The 23,449-nt window shown below is 40.5% G+C and overlaps 1 protein-coding gene across 2 annotated transcripts; it reads right to left on the reverse strand.

Moving 5' to 3' along the window:
• Positions 1-2,397: 2,397 nt before the first annotated feature.
• LOC128113346 (zinc finger protein 58-like) lies at positions 2,398-21,722 on the reverse strand. Of its 2 annotated transcripts, none has more exons than XM_052742948.1 (4): positions 20,875-21,722; positions 17,798-17,924; positions 10,066-10,161; positions 2,398-7,701 (listed from the first exon to the last, which is right to left on the reverse strand). In XM_052742948.1, the coding sequence occupies exons 2-4, from the start codon at positions 17,919-17,921 to the stop codon at positions 6,263-6,265; spliced, it is 1,659 nt and encodes a 552-aa protein (XP_052598908.1). In that variant the 5' UTR covers positions 17,922-17,924; positions 20,875-21,722; the 3' UTR covers positions 2,398-6,262. The 2 variants fall into 2 exon arrangements, with proteins under 2 accessions (XP_052598908.1, XP_052598907.1); XM_052742947.1 differs by having other exon boundaries at positions 20,845-21,719.
• Positions 21,723-23,449: the final 1,727 nt, after the last annotated feature.

Raw genomic sequence — 23,449 nt, forward strand, 5'->3', positions numbered from 1 at the left:
AGCCAAAAACTATTGCTATGCCATTCACTCAACAACAGATTGATTGGCTATTTCAAAATAATGATTCTTGGGCAATTGCTTTTGCTCAATTTCTAGGTCAAATTGATAATCATTATCCTGCTGATCAATTATTACAGTTTTCTCGGATACATTCCTTTATCTTTCCTAAAGTAGTAATGCATACTCCAGTAGAAGATGCTGCTTTGGTCTTTACTGACGGTTCATGTAATGGGAAATCAGCTCATATGATCATATATCAAAGGATATATAGTTCAAACTACTCCTGCCTCAGCTCAAGTGGTTGAATTAAGAGCTGTCACAATGATCTTTCAAATTCTGAAAGATAATTCATTTAATTTATATACAGATAGTCAATACACTTATAGAGCTCTTCAAGTTATAAAAACTGTTTCTTATATTAAAATTATTAATGAACAAATATGGAAGTTATTTTAACAAATTCAGGATGCCATTCATTTAAGAAAATTGCCATATTTTGTGGGACATATAAGAACACATTCAAATCGTGGTCCATGGGCTGAAGGTAATGCTTTAACTGATAAATTTACTCAGTTGATCACTTTATCTCAAGTTGAACTTGCTCAGCAATCACATGCATTACATCATCAAAATAGTAAAAGCTTAAAAAAAATTTGACTTAACAAGAGAAACTGCTCACCAAATTGTTAAAAAATGTGCTACATGTCCTCAATATCCAACTGTACCTCATTTTGGAGTAAATCCTCGATGTCTTCTTCCTAATCATTTATGACAAATGGATGTCACTCATATTATAGAATTTGGAAAACTGAAACATGTACATGTAACTATAGATACTTATTCAGGATTTTTTTTTTTTTTTTTTTTTTTTTTTGGTTTTTCGAGACAGGGTTTCTCTGTGTAGCTTTGCGCCTTTTCCTGGAACTCACTTGGTAGTCCAGGCTGGCCTCGAACTCACAGAGATCCGCCTGGCTCTGCCTCCTGAGTGCTGAGATTAAAGGCGTGCGCCACCACCGCCCGGCTTTATTCAGGATTTTTAATGGCTACTTCTCAAATTGGTGAGGCTATTAAGCATGTAACTGATCATTGCCTAAAATGTTTCTCCTATATGGGGATACCAAAAGTTATTGAAACTGATAATGGATCTGGATATGTTAGTAAAGCTTTTTATCAATTTTGTTTTCAATGGCAAATTGAACATAAAACAGGCACTCCTTATAATCCTCAAGGAAAAGGTATTGTTGAGAGAGCTTAGAGCAGCCTCAAGATACATCTTAAAAAATTAAGGAAGGGGGAGTTATATCCCCAGTCACCACACAATGCTTTAAATCAGGCCTTATTTGTTTTAAATTTTTAAAATGTGCATGCTGCTAGAAAATCTGCAGCTGATCAATTTTGACATGAAGACACCACTACTAAATTTGATCTAGTTAAATGGAAAGATCCCTGTACTGGCTTATGGAAGGGCCCCAACCCTATATTGATATGGGGACTAGGGCATGTTTGTGCTTTTTCTCAGGAAGAAAATAAAGCTCGTTGGTTGCCTAAAAGATTGGTGCGGTGTATGGAGTAGAGAGATGCTGACCCTGATGTTGCTGATGACCATCCAGAGATGCCAAAGTGAGACCTATTGGGCCTATGTTCCTGATGCACCAATTTTACATCCTGCAACTTGGGAAGGAAAAGAAATTGTGGTTGTGGTTAATGATACTAGGCTTTTAGAGAGACCTATCACCCAAGAGTTCCAGATTACTCACAATTTTTCTTATATTGCATATGGTAAAGGGATCCCTATATGTTTTACAAAAGATATTACTTTAGAGGGATGTCTTGGAATGTTTCCAAAACAAGTGTTGGAACATGATAAAAAATGTGCCAGTTATACAAAGTTATTGCTTCCTCAAGGTAATTGGACAAGTAATACTTCACTACCTCAACAATTTCCTTCATGCACAAAAGAACTGCGAGAGTCTAACAGAACTTTGTTTTGGAGATGATGCACTGGTATTGTTCCTTTAAGGTACAACATCACAGGGATACCATAGTATATTCTTGACTGATCCAGAAATCAGGAAGACTAAAGTGACTCTTATGCTGTGTCTACAGCAGAATCTTGGGGCCAAGGAATGTCAGCTGGAATTTGGTATTCCAGTACTGGATCTCCACAAACTTATGTTTGGAAACTTGCTGCTGCTATGGGAACAGTCAGAGGACATTCCAGTCATTTGAAACCTGTTTGCCCTTTGAAAGAAACTGTTTTAACTTGTGTTAAAATGCCCTATGTTCTTTTAGTTGGTGAAACAAATATTTCTATGAATGGTTCTGTGTTTAATGTATCATGTCTTAATTGTATTTTGACCAATTGCATTTCCCAAATGGATAATCACATTCGTGTAATAGTGTTAAAACAACCTTTATTTGTTATATTGCCAGTATATGTGAATGATCCATGGTTTGATGATAAAGGGCTATAAGTAATTGAAGAAATTAAGAAAGCTTTAAGCAGGCAGAAACATGTTGCTGGATTAGTTATAGCAGGAATTACAGCTCTTGTCACTATGCTTTCTACTACTACAGTGGCTTCAGTGGCTTTGTCTCAATCCATTCAGACAGCACAGTTTGTGAATCAATTGTCTAGGAATGTCTCTATGACATTAGAGACACAAAAATATATTGATGTAAAAATGGAACATAAATTGAATGCTTTATATGATATGGTACAATGTTTGGGAGATAAACTCCAAAGTCTGAAAGCTAGAGTGCATTTGAAATGTCATGCTAATTATGAATGGATTTATGTTACATCTTCTGTGTACAATGAAAGTGCAATTGGATGGGAAAAGGTTAAGGCACATCTTAAAGGAATTTGGCATGATTCTAATGAATCCTTAGATTTGGCTAAATTACATCAAGAGATTATAGAAATGAGAAAGGCTAAATTGGATTTTGATGCAGTTAAGACAGCTAAAGATATTCTAGAACAATTTAAAATGGATATCGCATCATCGTCATCATTTATTTCGCTCTTAAGTAGTGTTATAGCTATTGGAGCATGTATCTTAGTAGACATAATTTGTTTGCCTATAATTCTCAAGTTGATTTTGAACTCATTACGGAGGTTGGGCTCATAACTCCAGAGTAAAACTCTGCACATTCCTCTGACTCAACACCAGAAGCTGGTAGCCAAGGACAGGTAAGTTTTCTTTGCCTCCTTTCAACCTAAGACAGGCTGTGAATGATGAAATTCATGCTGCCATGATGGGTAAGATTGGAATGTGATAAGAAAACACCTAAGACAGGCATGATCATTAGAGACTCAAAAGAGTCTTAAAATAAATAAAAAAGGAGGAATTGTGGGAGCCCACAACTGGCTCAGTTTCCCAGTTTGAATCTGAAGTCTATTCTGAGTCAACAGAGTTCAAGATTGTCTGCTCCAAGGCTGTGAGAAAGTTCTGATTAGCCCACAGAGTCTCCTTGAAGGGCTGTGAGAAAGTCCTGATAAGCCCATATGAGGGAATATACTATCTAGCTAGATGCAGGCTGCTGATGCCTTCAGTGGTACATTGAGATAGAAAATGAAACTGCCTGTTCCTGGATGCAATGACTGAGTGCCTGTGCTGTGCATTGTTCTACCTCTGTCCTTCAAGACTGTATATCAGCTGGCTGTGAAGTAAACTGGGGGCTGTGCAGCATTGACCAGCAGACCTCTCGACTCTTTTCTGTCTTCTTCATTGTCTCTACAATCCTCACACCTCTATCCAGCTCCCCACCTGACTGTCAGAAGGCTATGATATTACAGGAGTCCACTCACTTGATCCCTCATGACGCCTTCCCAGTAGGATGCTGACCCTCTGGAAACAGTATGATGGCCAGATGCATGTGCTGTAATCATGGTTAAAACATTTCAGTATAAATATGTCTAAAACCAAAAAGGATTAATTTACTTGGGGAGAATTTAATACATGTATGTTAAATGTTTTATTTAATCCCACATTCTTTCACCTGTTGTTTCTTACCCTTAAAAACACTTTACTCTCCCAATTTGGTGGGGTTTTTCTGTGTTATTTCTTCATTCCACTTAGTGCTCCCTCCATGTGTAGGGGTGTAGGACGGTTGACTGGAACCTGGAATACTCTAAGAATGACTGTCTCCCTCAGGAGCCATCAATTGCCAAATAGCTCCTCCACAGGGTGAGACATTGTGAGTCCCTTATGCAACCATGCTTATTGTATGCTGGGGGATAGCCTGTGTAAGTGTTATACAGGTAGCAATAAGCACAGTATGTTCAAGTGTAGACTAATTGAAAAACAGTCTTATTAATAAAAAAATATGGAGCCAGATAGTGGGGTAAATTCTGAAAGATCAGAGAGACGGAACAAGCCACAGCCAACTTCACCATGCCAACTCCTCAGATGATCTTGTCTCCTCAGATGGCAGGGTTCTGAGTCTTCACCCAAATGGATCTCAGCTGAACTCCTGCTCAAAAGCCTAAAAGCTTAAAAGCGTCTAGTTCCTGGTCCTCATGTCTTGCATACCTTTCTGCTTCCAGCTATCACTGTCTGGGATTAAAGGTGTGCGTCACCATGTCTGGCTATTTCCAGTGTGACCTTGAACTCACAAAGATCCTCATGGATCTCTGCCTCCCAAGTGATAGGATTAAGGGCATGTGTACCAACATTTTCTGGCTTCTATGTCTAAGCCGGTGGCTGTTCTGTTCTTTGACCCCCAGATAAGCTTATTGGGTTGCACAATATATCAACCACATTCAAGCATGAATGGTACTGACATTTCTAGCAACGTTTCACTGTTCTAAAAATGAGTCAACATTTCTACTGTTTCACTGCAGACATCTATTTCTTCCTCTGACATTCTTTCTACCTCTATTCCCTCAGGATTCCCTGACTTTTGGCTTTAGATATGTGTAAGAAACCTCTTTTCACAATGTGTGACAGAGGTATCACTTTTAGATCAGGGCCCTCCACAGGCTAATATTCTCTATACTTCAACCAATGTGCATCTGTGTATTATTCTCTATCTACAACACAACTAATATTTTCTGGTGGGTGTTGAGAGGTGCCTGACTCTATGGGATAAAGATAAGAACTTGGGTTCCTAACTCTGTGGCATGAAGATGAGAATTGGGTTCCTGACACTGTGTTATATGATGAGGACTTGGGTTCCTGACTCTGTGGGATAAAGATGAGAACTTGGGCTCATTTAGTTATTATCCACTTATTAGAATAACAGCATTCAATTCTCCCTAGGGCTTATCACCAAGCCAAGCAAAAGTATATTACCAAATTAATATCACATCAGTTACAATTTGTGGAATAAGCATTAATCCAATCAGAAAATGATTGGTTCTTCTCATGACTTTCCTGCCATTATTGCTCTATGGGCACTGTTGTTTTTATCTGGGGTACAGCAACTGCACCTCATACTATCGATACCACAGCTAATGACTTAACCTCTTCAGCTGCAGCTACTGCCTTGACGCTGAGGCCTTAGACTAGAAGAGCCTTCCTGTAGTTTTCACTAAGTCATTGTCCTTTTATTTTACCAATAAGGATTCTGGAGCCAGATGCTGGGTGAAAACCTGCTAGCTCAGAGAGACGGAGATTCTTACACACAAGGGGAGATATTACAGGAGCTTGGATGACTCCACTGGGAAAAACATCAGTAACTATGCCACAGCCCAGATCTCAGACTCCAGGAACCCTGTGGCCAAAGTTAGGACATGTAAAGGTTTCATGGAATATTTATAGTTACAGAAGAAAGAGACTCATTAATCAAGGCAAGTTTCAAATACACTGCTTGAACAAATTGTTGTGGGTTATAGCAAAGAGAAATCTCTACAGCTCTCTGATGGCATTCTTAGCATTTTTGCTATTGGAAGTTAGAGGTTCCTGTTGACGTTCCAAAATAATTAACCTAATATTCTCCACTATGGATTCATTAGAGGTGGGTAAGATCTGAATAGTTAGCAAATATTTTATCACACTTCACACACTCATGGAGTTTGTAGTCAGAATGAATCATTTGATGTATTTTAAGGGTTGAAAAAGTAAACATTTTAAGACATTTGTAGGATATTTCTCCCATGTGAACTATAGCATCTGTTGAGTAAGCACATAAAGATTAACAAAGTTTTTGTCACATTCCCCACAATTTCAGGGACTGTCTTCAGAATGAATTTCCTTTTCTTTTTTATATTGTTTAAAGGATGAAGGTGAAGAGAACCTTCTGTCATATATTCCCAGTTTTAGGGATTCTCTTCAGTATGAACTGTCTTGTGTCTCATAAGGGATGAGATATAATGAAAGGCTTTGTGACATTCTTCACACTTGTATGGTTTCTCTCCAGTATGAACTGTCTTGTGTCTCCTAAGGGATGAGAGATAAAAAAAGGCTTTGTGACATTCTTCACACTTGTACAATTTCTCTCCAGTATGAAGTGTTTGATGTTCCTGAAGATCCCTAGAACAGGAATATCGTTTGCCACATTGTGCACAGGTATAAGGATTGTCTTCAGAATGGACTATTTGATGTCCTCTAAGGCATGAATCTGAGGAAAAACATCTGCCACACTCTTCACACTTGTAAGGGTTGTCTTCAAAGTGAATTATTTGATGTCGTCTAAGGCATGAAGCTGAGGAAAAATATTTGCCACACTCTTCACACTTGTACAGTTTCTGTCTAGTATGAACCACCTTGTGGTTCTTAAGTGATGAGTGATAAAGAAAGGTTTTGTGACATTCTTCACACTTGTATGGTCTGTCTCTATGAATTTTACTATGTTTCTGAAGGATTGCAGAATGGGAAAACCTTTTGCCACACTCCTCACACTTGTAGGGATTGTCTTTGCAGGGAACTGTTTGATGCTGAGTAAGGTATGAAAATGAAGAAAAAAAACAGCCACACTCTTCACACTTGCATGGTTTCTCTCTAGAATGAATTCTTTGATGTTGCTTCAGCACTGAAGGAGTGTAAAAGGATTTGCCACACTCTTCACACTTGCATGGTTTCTCTCCAGAATGAATTCTTTGATGTTGCTTCAGCACTGAAGGTTTATAAAAGGATTTGCCACATTCTTCACACTTGTAGGGTTTCTTTCCAGAATGAATTTTTTGATGTTGCTTTAGCACTGAAGGAGTGTTAAAAGATTTGTCACATACTTTACACTTGTAGGGTTTCTCTCCAGAATGAATTCTTTGATGCTGCTTCAGGAATGAAAAATTATAAAAAGTTTTGCCACAATTTTGACACTTATATGGTTTCTCTCCAGAATGAATTCTTTGATGTTGCTTCAGGAATGAAGGATCATAAAAAGCTTTGCCACATTTTTCACACTTGTGGGGTTTCTCTCCAGAATGAATTCTTTGATGTTGCTTCAGCATTGAAGGATAGTAAAATAATTTGCCACATTCTTCACACTTGTGGGTTTTTTCATCAGTATGATTTTTCTGGTGTATAAAAAGTGATGAGCGAGTATTGAAGGCCTTATGACATTCTTTACATGTGTAAGACTTTTCTCCAGTATGAAGTCTCTGGTGTATGGAAAGTGTTTTATAAGAACTAAGGCCCTTACCACATTCTTTACACTGGTAGGGTTTCTCCCTTGTATGAATTCTCTGGCATTGAATACTTAATGAGTTGCAGTCAATACCCTTGTTGTAATCGTTATAATCAATGAATGTTGTTCCTGTTGAGCAAAAGTTGAGAAATGAACAAAGGCTTGGAAATAACTTCATTCTTATAATGCTTATCTTTTTCAAAGGAAATATCTACTCAAGTATATTGAAGCATCAGTGAGAAACTACAGTACATTTCAAAACCTACAGGGACTAAGCATAAATGATAAAATATTGCAGGCAGAAATAATCTATACTTCTACTAGAATAAGGGCATGACCAAAAAGAACCTAGACATAATGGCATAGTATTCAAAGTTTAATAGCTAAGAAAGTTGTAAGGGCATTTTACAACAGAAGTAAGCCCATTAAACAGGATATGTTATATGGCCAGACAACCCTGAAATTATAAGGTAACCAAGCTGAGAAAAGAGAAAGTTAATTGTGACTATATGAATTTCAGCCATCATCTAAATAGAACATTTTAATCCTCCACATAGAGTATTATTTTGGCAGGTACAAAAGATATGCTGCATAAGAAGTAGATGGTCCACAAAAAGATTAAATTTATCGCTCAAAAGTTTAGGACAGTATTTTATGCTTTATTTTGATGAGAAAAATATATAAAACAGAATCCTCCAGCTCTGATTGGACCAAGAGGTGAGTGACTCTTCTCCCTGCCTAAGTCCTAGCTCCAAGGCAGAATCCATGCTCTACTATTCCCACCCATTGTTTCCCCAGTTGCAGCCCAGTAGGGAAGACTCTGGCATGCAGATCTCCCCACCAATACCCCCTAGGGACCCTGCAATCTGTAAGACCCACTTGCTCCCCAAAACCCAACCACCCCCCTGTGACCTCAGGGGCAACCTGAGACACACAATCTGCCAGTTCTGATTGTACCAAGAGGTGAATGACTGACTCTTCTCCCAGCCAGAGAGTCCTTTCTCTAGGACCTAGGCCCTGGGGCACAACTCATGCCTACCCACCCTCATTCACTGCTGCCCAAGTTGCAGGCCAGTAGGGAAGTCTGCTGTGGGCAGGCCTCTTGTCAAACACCCGCCCATTAAACACTGCAATCTACAACACCACTCCCTACCCAAACCCACCCATCTTCCTTTGACCTAAGTGGCTCCCTAAGGCACAGGTTCCACCAGCTCTGATTGGATCAAGAGGTGAGTGACTCTTCTCCTAGCCAGAAAGACCTGACTCTAGGACCTAAGACCCAAAGCACAACCCTTGGCCTCCCCCTAGCCCCACCATTGCAGGCCACTAGGGAAGACTCCAGTGGGCAGATCTCCCTACCAATATCTCCCAAGGGATCTTGCAATCTATGAGACCAACTCCCTCTGCCCAAAACCACGCATATGCCTGTGACCTCAGCAGCTCCCTGAGACACAGAATCTACCAGCTTGATTGCACCAAGAGTTCTGATTGGACCCAAGAGTGCAGACTGGATCAAGAATGGCCCCCTGAGACACAGACAGAGCCCGCACAGACTGGAGCAAGAGCAGTTCCTTCAGACAAAAACACATCTTGGACTGATTATGGAAGAGACTGGTAGACACCAGTGCAGGAATACATACAACATAAAGAGCCATATGGCACCACCAGAACCTAGTGGTTGCACAACAGCAAGACATGAAAATCACAACATTGAAGAAGCAGAAGGAAAGAACCTAAAAAATAACTTTGTGGAGGTGATAGAGGCCTTTAAAGAGGAAATGAAAAACTCCCTTAAAGAAATTGAGGAACAGACAAACAAAAATTAGAAGAAATCAATAAATCCCTTAAAGAAAGCCAAGAAAACCAAGAAAAAGCAATTAAACAGGGGAAGGGAACAGTTCAAGATCTAAAAATTGAAACTGAAGCAATGAAGAAGACACAGAGCGAAGGAATGCTGGAAATAAAAATCTGAGGAAATGAGCAGGAAGTAAAGAAGCGAGCAAAAGGAAACAAATGCATGATACGGAAGACAGAATTTGGGGCATGGAGGATATGCTAGAGGAAATAGATCCATCAGTCAAAGAAAACACTTAACCCAAGAAAGTCATAACGCAAGACATGATGCTCACTTTGGTATTGAGATCTTTCGGCTAGAGTCTGCTCTCAAATTCTAAAACTAAATGACTCCCAGTCTGACCAGCACTGAGTTCTCTTTCCCTGAGTCTTACACTACAATGGAGAATCAACAAAAAGAAAAATCTTGGAAGTCACTGCAATAGGAGCCGGCTAGTGAGTTACTCTTGGAGAAATACAAAGCTTAAAAGACTTAAAGCATCAGAAACTTTTGAGAGATGAGTTTCAACAACAAAGACATAAAGGAGAGACCTAAAGAATGATTCCCACAGTGTCATGTTCCAGGGTAATGGGAAAGCCTGCCTTTCTGTGGGATATTTGGACTTCAACCCTGGCCCCAAACCCCTCATTCCTACACACCTGGATACATGTTGGCTGCTGCTTGTCTCTTCACATCTGAAGAGTCTTGTCTTTGCTCCAAAAATGTGACCAGGTGTGGCTTAGACACAGCAAGACCTGTTTGTAGAAAAAAGAAGGAACAAGATTGTTTATGTGTTCTTTTACTGGGAATTTACATGTGCCTTCCAGTACATGGCTTATAAGGAAAGAGATGATATAATAAATGATTGCAGACAATCAGTTCCTTAAATGTTTTCTGACAGAATCACTACACTACATAAAGGAATTTATGATAACCAGATTCTGAGTTTCATTTAATGGAAAGAAAAACTCATTAAAACTGAATTGTCAGTCCCCGGGTTACCACCAACCAAATCTGTCCCTGTTGCCAGACAGCAGGCAAAACTCCTACCGGAAGAACCACCTCACCAAAACTCCACACTGGACCCTGCAATCTACATGCCCTGCCCCCATACCCATTGCCTAAGACCCCAGCAACTTCCTGAGGCATGGAAACCAAATTGCCAGCTCTCATTGGACCAAGAGAGGAGGAGATGGGCAGATGTCAAGGCAAAAATACATACAACATAAAGAGCAATACGGCATCACTAGAATCTAGCCCTCCTCCAACAGCAATAGCAGAACCTCACAAGGTAGAAGAAGCAGAAGAAACTGACCTTAAGAATAGCATCATGAAGATGCTAGAGGCCTTTCAAGAAAAAATGAAAAATGAAATTGAGGAAAAGACAAACAAAAAATTGGAAGAAATCAATAAAGAAATAGAGGAAAAGATAAATAAAAAGTTGAGCTGGGCAGTGGTGGTATACTCCTTTAATCCCAGCACTCGGGAGGCAGAGCCAGGCAGATCTCTGTGAGTTCGAGGCCAGCCTGGTCTCCAAACCAAGTTCCAGGAAAGGCGCAAAGCTACGAAGAGAAACCCTGTCTCGAAAAACCAAAAAAAAAAATTGGAAGAAATCAATAAATCCCTTAAAGAAAGCCAAGAAATCCATGAAAAGGCAATTAAACATGTGAGGAATACAGTTCAAGACCTAAAAAGGGAAATAGATTCAATGAAGAAGACACAAAGAGAGAAAATGCTGGAAATAGAAATTCTGAGTAAATGAACAGGAAACACAGATGCAAGCATAACCAACAGAATACAAGAGATGGAAGAGAGGATCTCTGGTGTAGAGGATACAATAGAGGAAACAGATTGCTGTCAGTCAAAGAAATACCAAAGCCAAAAAAGTCATAACACAAAACATCCAGGAAATCTGGAACACCATGAAAAGGCCAAACCTACAAATAATAGGGATAGAAGAAGGAGAAGAATACCAACTCAAGGGCACAGAAAATATATTCAACAAGATCATAGAAGAAAACTTTCCCAATTTAAAGAAAAAAATGCCTATGAAGATGTAAGAAGCCTATAGAACACCAAACAGAGTAGATCCCCCAAAAAGTCCCCTCGCAACATAATAATTTAACAACTAAATGTACAGAATAAAGAAAGAATATTAAGAGCAGCAAAGGAAAAAGGCCAAGTGACTTATAAAGGCAAACCCATCAGAATAACACCTGACTTCTCAATGGAGACTTTGAAAGTCAGAAGGTCCTGGACAGATGTAATGCAGACACTAAGAGACCATGGATGCCAGCCTAGATTAATATACCTAGCAAAATTTTCAATCACCATAGACGGTGTGAATAAGACATTCCAAGACAAAACCAGATTTAAACAATCTTATCCACAAATCCAGCCCCACAGAAAGCACTAGAAGGAAAATTCCAACCAAAGTAAGTCAGATACACCCACAAAAACACAGGCAATAGATAACCACACAGCAGTAAATCCCAAAGAAGAGAAATACACACACACACTACCACCAAAAGATAACAGGAACTAACAATCACAGGTCATTAATAACCCTTAATGTCAATGGACTTAATTCACCTATAAAAAGGCACAGGCTAACAGAATGGATATGAAAACAGGACCCATCTTTCCACTGCATACAAGAAATACACCTCAATTTCAAAGATAGACACTATTTCAGAATAAAAGGCTGGGAAAGGTCTTTCCAATCAAACGGTCTTAAGAAGCAAGCTGGTATAGCTATCCTAATATCCAACAAAATAGACTTCAAACTAAAATCAATCAAAAGAGATCAAGAAGGACATTACATACTCATCACAGGAAAGATCCACCAAGATTGAAGTTTCAATTCTGAACATTTATGCCCCAAACACAAGGGCACCCACATATGTAAAAGAAACATTACTAAAGCTTAAATCACACATTAAACCCTACACATTAATAGTGGGAGACTTCAACACCCTACTCTCACCACTGGACAGATCTGCCAAATTGAAATTTAACAGAGAAATAAGGGACTTAATTGATGTTATGACTCAAATGGACTTAATGATATCTACAGAAAATTTTACCCTAACAAAAAAGAATATACCTTCTCAGCAACCCATGGAACCTTCTCTAAAATTGAACACATACTCGGTCACAAAGCAAATTTCAATAGATACAAAAAAATTGGAATAACCTCCTATATTCTATCAGACCACCATGGCTTAAAGTTAGATTTCAACAACAACAAGAATTACAGAAAGCCTACAATCTCATGGAAACTGAATAATGCTCAACTGAATCACCAATGGGTCAAGGAAGAAATAAAGAAATTAAAGACTTCCTAGAGATCAATGAAAATGAATATACTACATACCCAAACTTATGGGACATTATGAAAGCAGTGCTAAGAGGAAAATTCATAGCACTAAATGCCCATATAAAGAAGTAGAGAAATCTCATACTAATGACTTAACAGCACACCTGAAAGCTCTAGAACAAGAAGAAGCAAAGTCACCCAGGAGGAATAGACACCAGGAAATAATCAAATTGAGAGCTGAAATCAAAAATAGAAACAAAGAGAACAATACAAAGAATCAATGAAACAAAGAGTTGGTTCTTGGAGAAAATCAACAAGACAGACAAGCCCTTAACCAGACTAACCAAAAGGCAGAGAGAGAGCATCCAAATTAACAAAATCAGAAATGAATGGGAGACATAACTGACAATGAGGAAATCCAGAGAATGACCAGGTCATACTTCAAACACCTGTACTCCACAAAAATGCAAAATCTAAAAGAAATGGACAGTTTTCTGGATAGATACCTCATACCTAAGTTAAATCAAGACCAGATAAACTATTTAAATAGACCAATAACCCCTAAGGAAATAGAAACTGTCATTAACAGTTTCCCAATCCTGCCCCCCCCCCCCCCCCCCCGCGCCCAAAAAAAGAGCCCAGGACCAGATGGTTTCAATGCAGAATTCTACCAGATCTTCAAAGAAGAGTTAATACCAATACTCTTTAAAGTGTTCCACACAATAGAAACAGAAGGAACATTACCAAACTCCTTCTATGAGTCTACAGTTGCTCTGACTCCCACGCTAAACAAAGATGCAACAAAGAAAGAGAATTACAGACCAACCTCCCTCATGAACACTGATGTAAAATACTCAATAAAATATTGGCAAACAGACTCCAAGAACACATCAAAACAATTATCCACCATGATCAAGTAGGCTTCATCCCAGGGATGCAAGGGTGGTTCAACATACGAAAGTCTGTCAACGTAATACACCATTTAAACAAACTCAAAGAAAAAAATCACATGATCATTTCATTAGATGCTGAAAAGACCTTTGACAAAAATCCAACACCCCTTCATGATAAAGGTCTTGGAGAGATCAGGAATACAGGGAACATACCTAAACATAATAAAGGCAATTAACAGCAAGCCAACAGCCAACATCAAAGAAAATGGAGAGAAACTCAAAGCAATTCCACTAAAATCAGGAACAAGACAAGGCTGTCCACTCTCCTCATATTTATTCAATACAGTACTTGAAGTTCTAGCTAGAGCAATAAGAGAACAAAAGGAGATCACGGGGATACAAATTGGAAAGGAAGAAATCAAACTTTCACTATTTGCAGATGACATATAGTATACATAACTGACCCCCAAAATTTGACCAAGGAACTCTTACAGCTGATAAACACCTTCAGTAGTGTGGCAGGAAACAAGATTAACTCAAAAAAATCAGTAGCCCCCCTATATACAAATGACAAATGGGCTGAGAAAGAAATCAGAGAAACATCACCCTTTACAACAGCCACAAATAATATAAAATACCTTGAGGTAACTCTAACTAAGCAAGTGAAGAACCTGTATGACAACAACTTTAAGACCCTGAAGAAAGACATTGAAGAAGATATTAGAAAATGGAAAGATCTCCCATGCTCATGGATAGGTAGGATTAACATAGTAAAAATGGGAATCTTACCAAAAGCAATCTACAGATTCAATGCAATCCCCATCAAAATCCCAACACAATTCTTCATCAACCTGGAAAGAACAATACTCAACTTCACTTGGAAAAACAAAAAACCCAGGATAGCCAAAAGAATCCTGGACAATTAAACAACCTCTGGAGGCATCACATTCCTTGATGTCAAGCTCTACTATAGAGCTACAGTAATAAAAAACAGCTTGGTACTGGCATAAAAACCGACATGTGGACCAATGGAATTGAACTGAAGACCCTGACATTAATACACACATGTATGAACACCTAATTTTTGACAAAGAAGTCAAAACTGTAAAATGGAAAAAAGAAAGCATCTTCAACAAATGGTGCTGGTATAACTGGATGTCAACATGTAGAAGATTGCAAATAGATCTATATCTGTCACCATGCACAAAACTTAAGTCCAAGTGGATCAAAGACCTCAACATAAATCTAGTCACTCTGAACCTGATAGAAGAGAATGTAGGAAGTAGTCTTCAACCCATTGGCACTGGAGATCACTTCCTAAATATACCACCAGGAGCACAGACACTGAGAGAAACAATTAATAAATGGAAACTCTTGAAACTGAAAAGCTTTTGTAGGGCAAAGGACACGTTCAATAAGACAAAACGACAGCCTACAGAATGGGAAAAGATCTTCACCAACCCCACATCTGACAGAGGGCTGATATCCAGAATATGTAAAGAACTCAATAAACTAGACATCAAAATACTTAACAGTCCTATTAAAAAATGGGCTATAGAGTTAAACAGAGAATTCTCAAAAGAAGCTCAAATGGTTGAAAGACATTTAAGGAATTGCTCAACATCTTTAGTCATCAGGGAAATGCAAATCAAAACGACTCTGAGATATCATCTTACACCTGTCAGAAGGGCTAAGATCAAAAACACTAAGGACAGCTTATGTTGGAGAGGATGTGGAGCAAGGGGAACACTCCTACACTGTTGGTTGAAATGCAAACTTGTACAGCCACTTTTGAAATCAGTAAGGGGCTTTCTCAGAAAATTGGGACTCAATCTCCCTCAAGACCCAGCTATACCACTCTTGGGCATATACCCAAGGAATGCTCAATCACAGCACAAGGACACATGTTCAACTATGCTCATAGAAGCATTATTTGTAATAGCCAGAACCTGGAAACAACCTAGATGCCCCTCAACTGAAGAATGAATAAACAAAATGTGGTACATATACACACTGGAGTACTACTCAGCAGAGAAAAACAATGACATCATGAGGTTTGCAGGTAAATGGATGGAACTAGAAAAAATCATCCTAAGTGAGGTAACCCAGACTCAGAAAGACAAACATGATATGTGCTCATAAGTGGATACTAGATGTAAAGCAAAGGATAACCAGACTGCAACTCACAGCTCCAGGGAAGCTAGCTTGTAAAGAGGACCCTAGAAAAGACACAAGGATCGCACAGTGACGGAGAAATGGATGAGATCTACATGAGCAAGCTGGGGGTGACGGGGGGTAATAGAGGGCAAGGGTCGGAGGAAAGAGAGCTTAGGGGAGCAGGAGGTCCTAGCTGGATTAGGAACAGAGTGGGAGAAAAAGGAAAGAGATACCATGATAAATGAAGACGCCATGGGAATAGGAAGAAGCAGAATGCTAGAGAGGTCCCCAGGAATCTACAAAGATACCTCCACAATAGACTACTGGCAATGGTTGAGAGGGTGCCTGAGCTGATCTACTCTGGTGATCAGATGGCTGAACACCCTAACTGTCATGATAGAACCCTCATCCAGTGACTGATGGAAGCAGATGCAGAGATCCACGACCAAGCCCCAGGCGGAGCTCCAGGAGTCCATTCGACAAGAAAGAGGAGGGATTATATGAGCAAGTGATATCCACACCATGATTGGAAAAAGTACAGAGACAACTAGACAAACTAGTGGAAACACATGAACTGTGGACCAATAGCTAAGGAGCCCACATGGTACCGGGACTAGGCCCTCCGAATGAGCAAGACAGTTGTTTAGCTTGAACTGTTTAGGGGGGCCCCAGGCAGAGAGACTGGGACCTGTCCTTAGTTCCTCAACCCAGCTTTTTGGAACCTGGGGCCTATGCTGAGACACTTAGGCCAGCCTAGGTACAGGGAGGAGGGGATTGGACCTGCCTCATCAGAATCTACCATATTCTGCTGACTCCACAGGGGAGACCTTGCCTTGGAGAAGGTGGGAATGGAGGGTGGATTGGGGGGAGGGGAGTCTGGTGGGTGGCAGGAGGGAAGACAGGGGAATCTGTGGTTGATATGTAAAATAAATAGAAAATCTCTTAATAAAAAATAAAAAGTTGGCCAGTGGCATGCACCTGAAACCCGAGACTAGGTGGGCAGGACAGGTAGGTCCTCGGGGCTTGTCAGCTGACAAGTCCAGCTAAATGGTATCTGCAGGTTCAGTGAGAAACTGTTTTAAAACATAGCTGGCCTCGGAGGCTCATGTCTTTAAAGTGGCTGTTCTACATGTATCAAGTTGACCTACATGGAAGCACTCATCTCTGTCAGCCGGGACTCTCCAGAGTCACAAAGGGGAGGCAAAAACACAAAAAACAACAACAAAAAACAAACCAAACAACCAAACAAACACAAACAAAAAAAACCCCTGAATTTTGAAACACTCTAATTAACAAGTGTACTTGAAGTCTCATGTCATTGAATTTCTAGGAGTCCCACTGGAGTGAAGGAAATACACACCCAACACAGAAATGCAAAACACAAAAAGAGACAAACAGTGAAATGGTTCTTTTTGAACATGTTATTTTAATTTTACATGTGCATTGGTGCTTTACTTGCAGGAATGTCTGTGTGAGGATGAAGTGTTAATCAAATTAATCTCTACAAACAAAAAAATTAGAGTCAGGCATTGGGGTGAAAAACCTGAAAGATCAGAGACGCAGGGGAGCAGACACAGTGACTTCCTACATCTTCGGTTCCTTGATCCTAAAGGGCTCAGATTCTGTCTCAGCCCTGACTTACCACTTCCGGTCCATCTTTCCACAGCCTCTGAACGTCTATGGTCAGCCAGTGGCTAGCATCACCCTCTGACTCCAGGCAAGCTTTATTTGTCAGAACACAATCAACATGACAGTGTCAGACCTTGGGATTACAGACAGCTGTGAGCTGCCATATGGGTGATAGGAATTGAACCCCGATCCTCTACAAGAGCAGTCAACGTTCTGAACAACTGAGCCATCTCCCCAGTCCTGAAATGATTTTTAATAGAGCAATCTGCCTAATTTTTCTGAAAACAAAGGATATGAAAAAGGCTGTTGAAATGCTCCCATGAGATACCATACAAAGTGAGGAAGCTATATGTTGATGGTGAAATAAGAATTCACTATGGATGAGAGCCTCACCAAGGAACACAAGGTTGCTGTAATTCTCCAACATCACATCCCTGTACAAATTCCACTGAGCAGGCTCCAGGCAGTCCCTCTCTTCTGCAGAGAACTCAATGGCCACATCCCAGAAGGACAGCATTTCCTGAAATAAAGATCAATGAATGATACTGCACTTTAGTTTAATTAAAACCATTAACAATATTAAGATACTAACAGCAATGATATATTAATGTAAATATATATAATATAAAGAGAATAGAGACTGGTCCTAGAGTCAAGGCTAAAACAACAGAATGGACAGAGTTGATACATTAAGAACGGCTGCATCTCCTGTCAGTATTCCTCAGAGATACCTTTTCAGAGAATCAGACAAAACTGAAGATTGGTGGGAAATCCAAGCCTGATGCAAAGGGAGGACTGGATTCCTGATCAGGTTCCTAACAGTAGTGACCTTCCATTCAGAGCAGCCTATGTCCTGATCAAAGGACGTAGTGTTTAAAATATACACTATACACATCATCAAGTAGCAACTCCTAGGTCTCCATCCAGGCTCTATACTTGTATATGTGTGGCATGAAAGACTCATTGATTTTTGCCTTAATCTACCATATATTGTCTCAAGAAGTGGAATAAACAATGAAAACTGTGGAGACCAAATGTAGTATCTGCTTTGAAAACATGAATTACATATTTACAATTGAAATTTCAAAATACTATCACAAGCTTTGCCTTTTACATTAGAAGTCAAGCTGTATTAGTGGATTTTAGCAGTCCATCTATTGCTTCTGAGTCTTCTTAAAGTACCAGTGGTGGAGTGTAACCCATAAAGATTTGGGACATGCACACTCATACATTTGACTTAATTTCATATAGATAGTGCAAAGAAGAACACAATGGAATGCAGATTTTCAAAAGGATGGTCATGAAACAACATACACCTTTCAAACTAAACATGCTGATGCATTTGATAATGACTATGGAGGACACTATGGCAGCCACTTTTATAACCTGAATTGACAATGTAATGAAAATCTGTGCTGCTTAGGCTTATTCCTTGGATATGTGTTTGACCCCTGTTCAAACCTTGCAATGTCTCTCCGTGGCCTCTGACATAGTCATATATATGGATTAACAGGAACTGAATGTCCTCACCCAGCACACCTCCCCTCCAGAGTTTTCCAGATATGACATGTCTAACACAGCAAGGCTCATGCATGAGTTGTAAACACAAGGAACTCCCTCCCTCACACTGACATTAGAATACAATGAAAGGAGCCTGGGAGGAAAGAGACAGGACTGCTCAACAAGGGGAACTGGACTGGACCTGTGAAGAGCAGGAACCAGCATTAGCACTTGGCTTTACTGGTTGGACATGGCAGTGCCCATGTGAAGGACAGGGAGGAAGTGGTTTTGTTCTGGCTCACTGTAAGAAGCATCTGCACACAGAGGAACCTCTGGTGTAAGGACAGGGGAAGCCATCGCAGCTGCAGCTGCAGAAAAAGACCCAGGAATGTAACCACAGCAGCCACATCAGTCAAGAATTGCAGAATGGAAATGAAGAAATAATGGAGTCTCAGATTAGATATGAAAGGAGCAACCTGGAAATAATCAGTGAAACCAGAAGAAATAAGCATCAGGTCATAACAGTGAGAAACAGATTAAATTCCAAAAAGAATGAACAATCGCTACACACAAGAATGTTTAAGCAAGGCAATGAGATTTCTTCCTCACATAGTAAATGCAAACAATTATCTAATCTCCAAAAGTTAATGTCTTCAACAAAAAAAAGTATGTTAGTGAAAACACATTAAATTACATGTGAAATGTGTCAACAGAAGTTAATCACAAATACTTCTTAAGTCAGCAATGTGCTGATTGCATGGATTTGTCAAAGCGCTCACTGTAAGAAACATGAAATGAACATAGAAAGTGTTTCTCATGACCTTGAATTATTTATAAATGTTTTCTGACAGAGACTCAGGTATCCCAGGTGCCCTTGAATTTTTGGTGAAGCATGGGAGGATCAGAATGTCCTGTCTCCCCTTCACAAATGCAGAGATGACAGGGATGTGCAATAGAGTAGACTGAAGTTTCTTTTCTATCAAAGGTCTGTTTACTTTAAATCACATGAATACACACACTCTGTGAGTTCTTCCTCACCCTGCCGACCTGACACAAAAGCCTGGCACTGGAACCCAAGGCCATGAGAGTTTTTCATCTGTTCCTAGACATCCTGCTTATGGACTAGCTCAACAAGCTCAAGGCCAGATCAAGACGTGTTGACACAACCAGTGTGCTCCACCCTACAGAAGGGATGGAAGACCTTTCAAAGTTAAGAAAACCCAGTCCTTAATGTGAAGCCCCAAGTCAGCTTCTCCAGTTCCCATTCTTCCTGCAGAGGGTCTCTGTGTGTGGGGGGTGTATGTGTGTTCTCTCACCCCGAGTCAAAGCTTCTCTATTGCAGCGGATTCTGACAGATCTGTTGACTGGTTCCTGAATTTCCCACATATGACTTTTGTTTCACCTCGAAATTTTTCTCTCTTAATTCTCTAACTGGCAGAGATCACAATCATAACCTCAAGACCGTTACACTAGGCCGGCTACAGAGTTCAGGAAGGACCAGACCCCGTTTGCTCTACAGATTCTGAGAAATCTGACAGTGTCCATGTGAGAAAGGCTCAGCTAGAGAAGCATGCTTCCCCACTAAAGCTGCTCAGTGAGCTCCCAGCTCCATCTCAGGAGCAGGCAGTCAGCTGACCATCATTAGTTTGCAATCCTGGACTTTGCACTATCATCTACTCCGCGCTACCAGGCAGCTCTCCTGTCCCAGAAGCGCGAGGCAGACTCGGGTGGCAAGCGACGACCTAAAGAAATCACTCAGAATGCAATCCCTGTCGCCCTCTCCCCAGCCCAGACCTGCAACCTCACGTGACCCAGCCAGTTCAGCACAGCACCTCCAAGGCAGCTTCTTCTGCCCTCCCACCCAGCCCAGTTCAGCTCCCTCCAAGTCGGACCCCCGAACCCCGCAAAGTGCGTCAGGCTGCGCTGCACCCTGGACCAACCTCCATGTCAGAGACGAAACAAGAACGTACAGCAGGCAGGACTCTCGTCCAACTTTGGGTAAACTGCTCACGTGAGGGCTGAAGTCCAGGAGGGAATTTCCTGGATGGCTCACCCTGACGTCACAGTGCCGCAGACTACATTTCCCAGAAGTCTATGCGCAAGAAGTCTTGGAACCCAGGCATGGAGTTTTCTCCTATTGTGGATTCGATTCTGGCTGCCTGCAGGAGAGTATTGGAGGAAGAAGCCCAGTCAGCAAGACATTCCTGGGGCATGAGCCTGGTGTTCACCTCCAGATCCACAACATGAGAAGTATGAGTGTGAGTCGAGCCTTTGATGGGAAGATTAGCCCAGTAAAATTTCTGGCCCATATTTTGTAATTTGAATCTTACTACAGCATTTAAAAATCTCGTTGACTCTGTTTTACTTTAAACTAAGGAAGCAATACTGTAGCAGCAATCTTAAAGAGTCTTATTAATAAAGTCAAACCTGAGCCAGGTACTGGGGTCAATGCTGGACGATCAGAGAGACAGAACAGGCCACAGCTTCCTTACCTTGCCAGTTCCTCAGCTGATCCTGTTTCCTCAGACTGGAATCCTCTGAGTCCTCATCCAGAATGAATCTCAGCTGAACTGCTGCTGGAAAGCCTGAAAGCTTAACCAGCCAAAAGCTTCTAGTTCCTGGTCCTCAAACCTTATATACCTTTCTGCTACCACCTGGGATTAAAGGCGTGAGTCACCATGCCTGGCCGTTTCCAATGTGGCCTTGAATTCCTTGACATCCAGAGGAATTTCTACCTCTGGAATGCTAGGATTAAAGGCGTGTGCTACCACTGCCTATCCTCTATGTTTAATACTGTGGCTGTCCTGTTCTCTGACCCCAGATAAGTTTATTAGGGTGCACACTATTTTGGGGAACACAATATCACCACAGATTACACTAATGTGGGAATGAGAAGTACTTTCAAAGATGGTTTTGAAACCATCTGTCAGACCTTGCTCCTAACTGCTCTGCGGTTTCCTTGACAAATGGACCAGAGGTGAAAGTCTGCACAGGGAAATTTAAAGAGACCCTGTATCTAAGCAAAACGGGAAAGTCAAAACAAAACAAACACGTGTGAAAGCAGTTGAGTATAATGTGGGCTTTGTCTGAATATGCTGTCCTACGAATAAATAATAAATCAATAAAAAATAATCCTGTTCCTCTGTACTGACACTCTGTGTGAGCCATACATGAGTCTGACTCCACAGCTTGTAAAACAGTTTTGTGAGAACATTGGAATCTCTACAGTGTATTGATGAGGAACACAGAGACAGTATAATCAATGAACAAAGTGAAATGTCCACCTCTCTGACACTTACTTGCAAAGATCTCCCATAATCCATCTCTGGATTTTTCCACCTGTACTTCTTTCCCTTGAAAACTTTCAACTAGTAATCTCTGTAAGCCATTTAGTTTTTGTGAGAGCTCTACCAGAATTTTACCAGTGTCCCCATGGTTTTTCACAAACTCAGGTCCATATTCACCACCTGTGTGCTAGGAGCTCATGCTTACCTCCCTAGTGAAGGGTCACCGGTCCTGGGTCATTCACTCAGGACTGAAGCACAGATAGCTCAAACTATCTAAACAGTCCAGTTTCCTATAGTTCTGTCATGAGTATATGGTGCAGTTCCAATTCCACTTAGCGATCACCATGTTCCATGGAGAGTGACCACACAGGGATTGTTAGGATGGCACTGAACATCTGACCAGTCATATGGTGAGGCTGTTCTCTTTAATAGTGCTGAAGAGAGTCATGGTGACCTCCAGGGTGCACTTCCTGTCTACACATCCAGTACAATGTAGACAGTGCTGTCATGTTCTACTGTCTTGGGACAGTGTCAGCCCCATAGCACAGTTTCCTTCTTCTTTGGGTGCTGACCCTGGAGAAACTTTCCTAGAAGTACAGTTTTGAGCATCAGCCCCTGCAGTGGTCTCTCAGCATGCAAATGAAATTGCACTTCCACAAGACAGAGACTTCCATGGATGTGCTCTTGGTTCAGAGCACATTTAGGTGCGGTCAGTACGAAGTACCAGGTTTGTCCATATTGGAGTTAATCTCTCTGACAATTACAGCTGATTTCACATGGTTTATAACTTTAAAGTCACTGTGGTTTAGAATGAGAAAGGCACCTATAGGTTCATACAATAGAATGCTTGGGCCCCAGTTGGTCCATCTTGTCCTGATTCCATTTATGTTCTCTTGAATACTTCTCAGCCCTATAAACTTCTTCCATGTACATGGATTCTGCTGTTCATCAACCATGTCTTAATGCCTGTGGGACAAACAATTTTCCATATTACCCCTCCATGTTGTTTGCACTCTCAATTTCTGTCTGCACTCTATGTATTGTTTATCCTGTTACATAGAAATGCATTGTTCAGTAGCCTCAATATAGTTCCCACTTTCTGCAATATCAGTCATTTCCTGTGTAAGTTTTTTCAGTTTGGGTACTTGTGCATGTATTACTCTTATAAATAAGGCTGTAACTTGAAGTGTATTTCTGTAATATAGTGTCAGATTCTAATTTGTTTAAGACAAAACAGTCATTTCCATAACCACTCATA

The sequence above is a fragment of the Peromyscus californicus genome, unplaced genomic scaffold (assembly GCF_007827085.1).
Source record: "Peromyscus californicus insignis strain IS unplaced genomic scaffold, ASM782708v3 Scaffold_18__1_contigs__length_77618521, whole genome shotgun sequence".
NCBI classification, from domain to species: domain Eukaryota; kingdom Metazoa; phylum Chordata; class Mammalia; order Rodentia; family Cricetidae; genus Peromyscus; species Peromyscus californicus.

Bases quoted from the DNA above. Each gene is read 5' to 3' on its own strand.
- LOC128113346 (XM_052742947.1), bottom strand. The intron at 10,162-17,797 runs GTGAGGCTCTCA...TTCTACAAACAG, and splicing joins CAGCAACCTTGTGTTCCTTG to GTCTTGCTGTGTCTAAGCCA. The intron at 7,702-10,065 runs GTGTGTAGGAAT...TTTGCTCAACAG, and splicing joins AGCAGCCAACATGTATCCAG to GAACAACATTCATTGATTAT.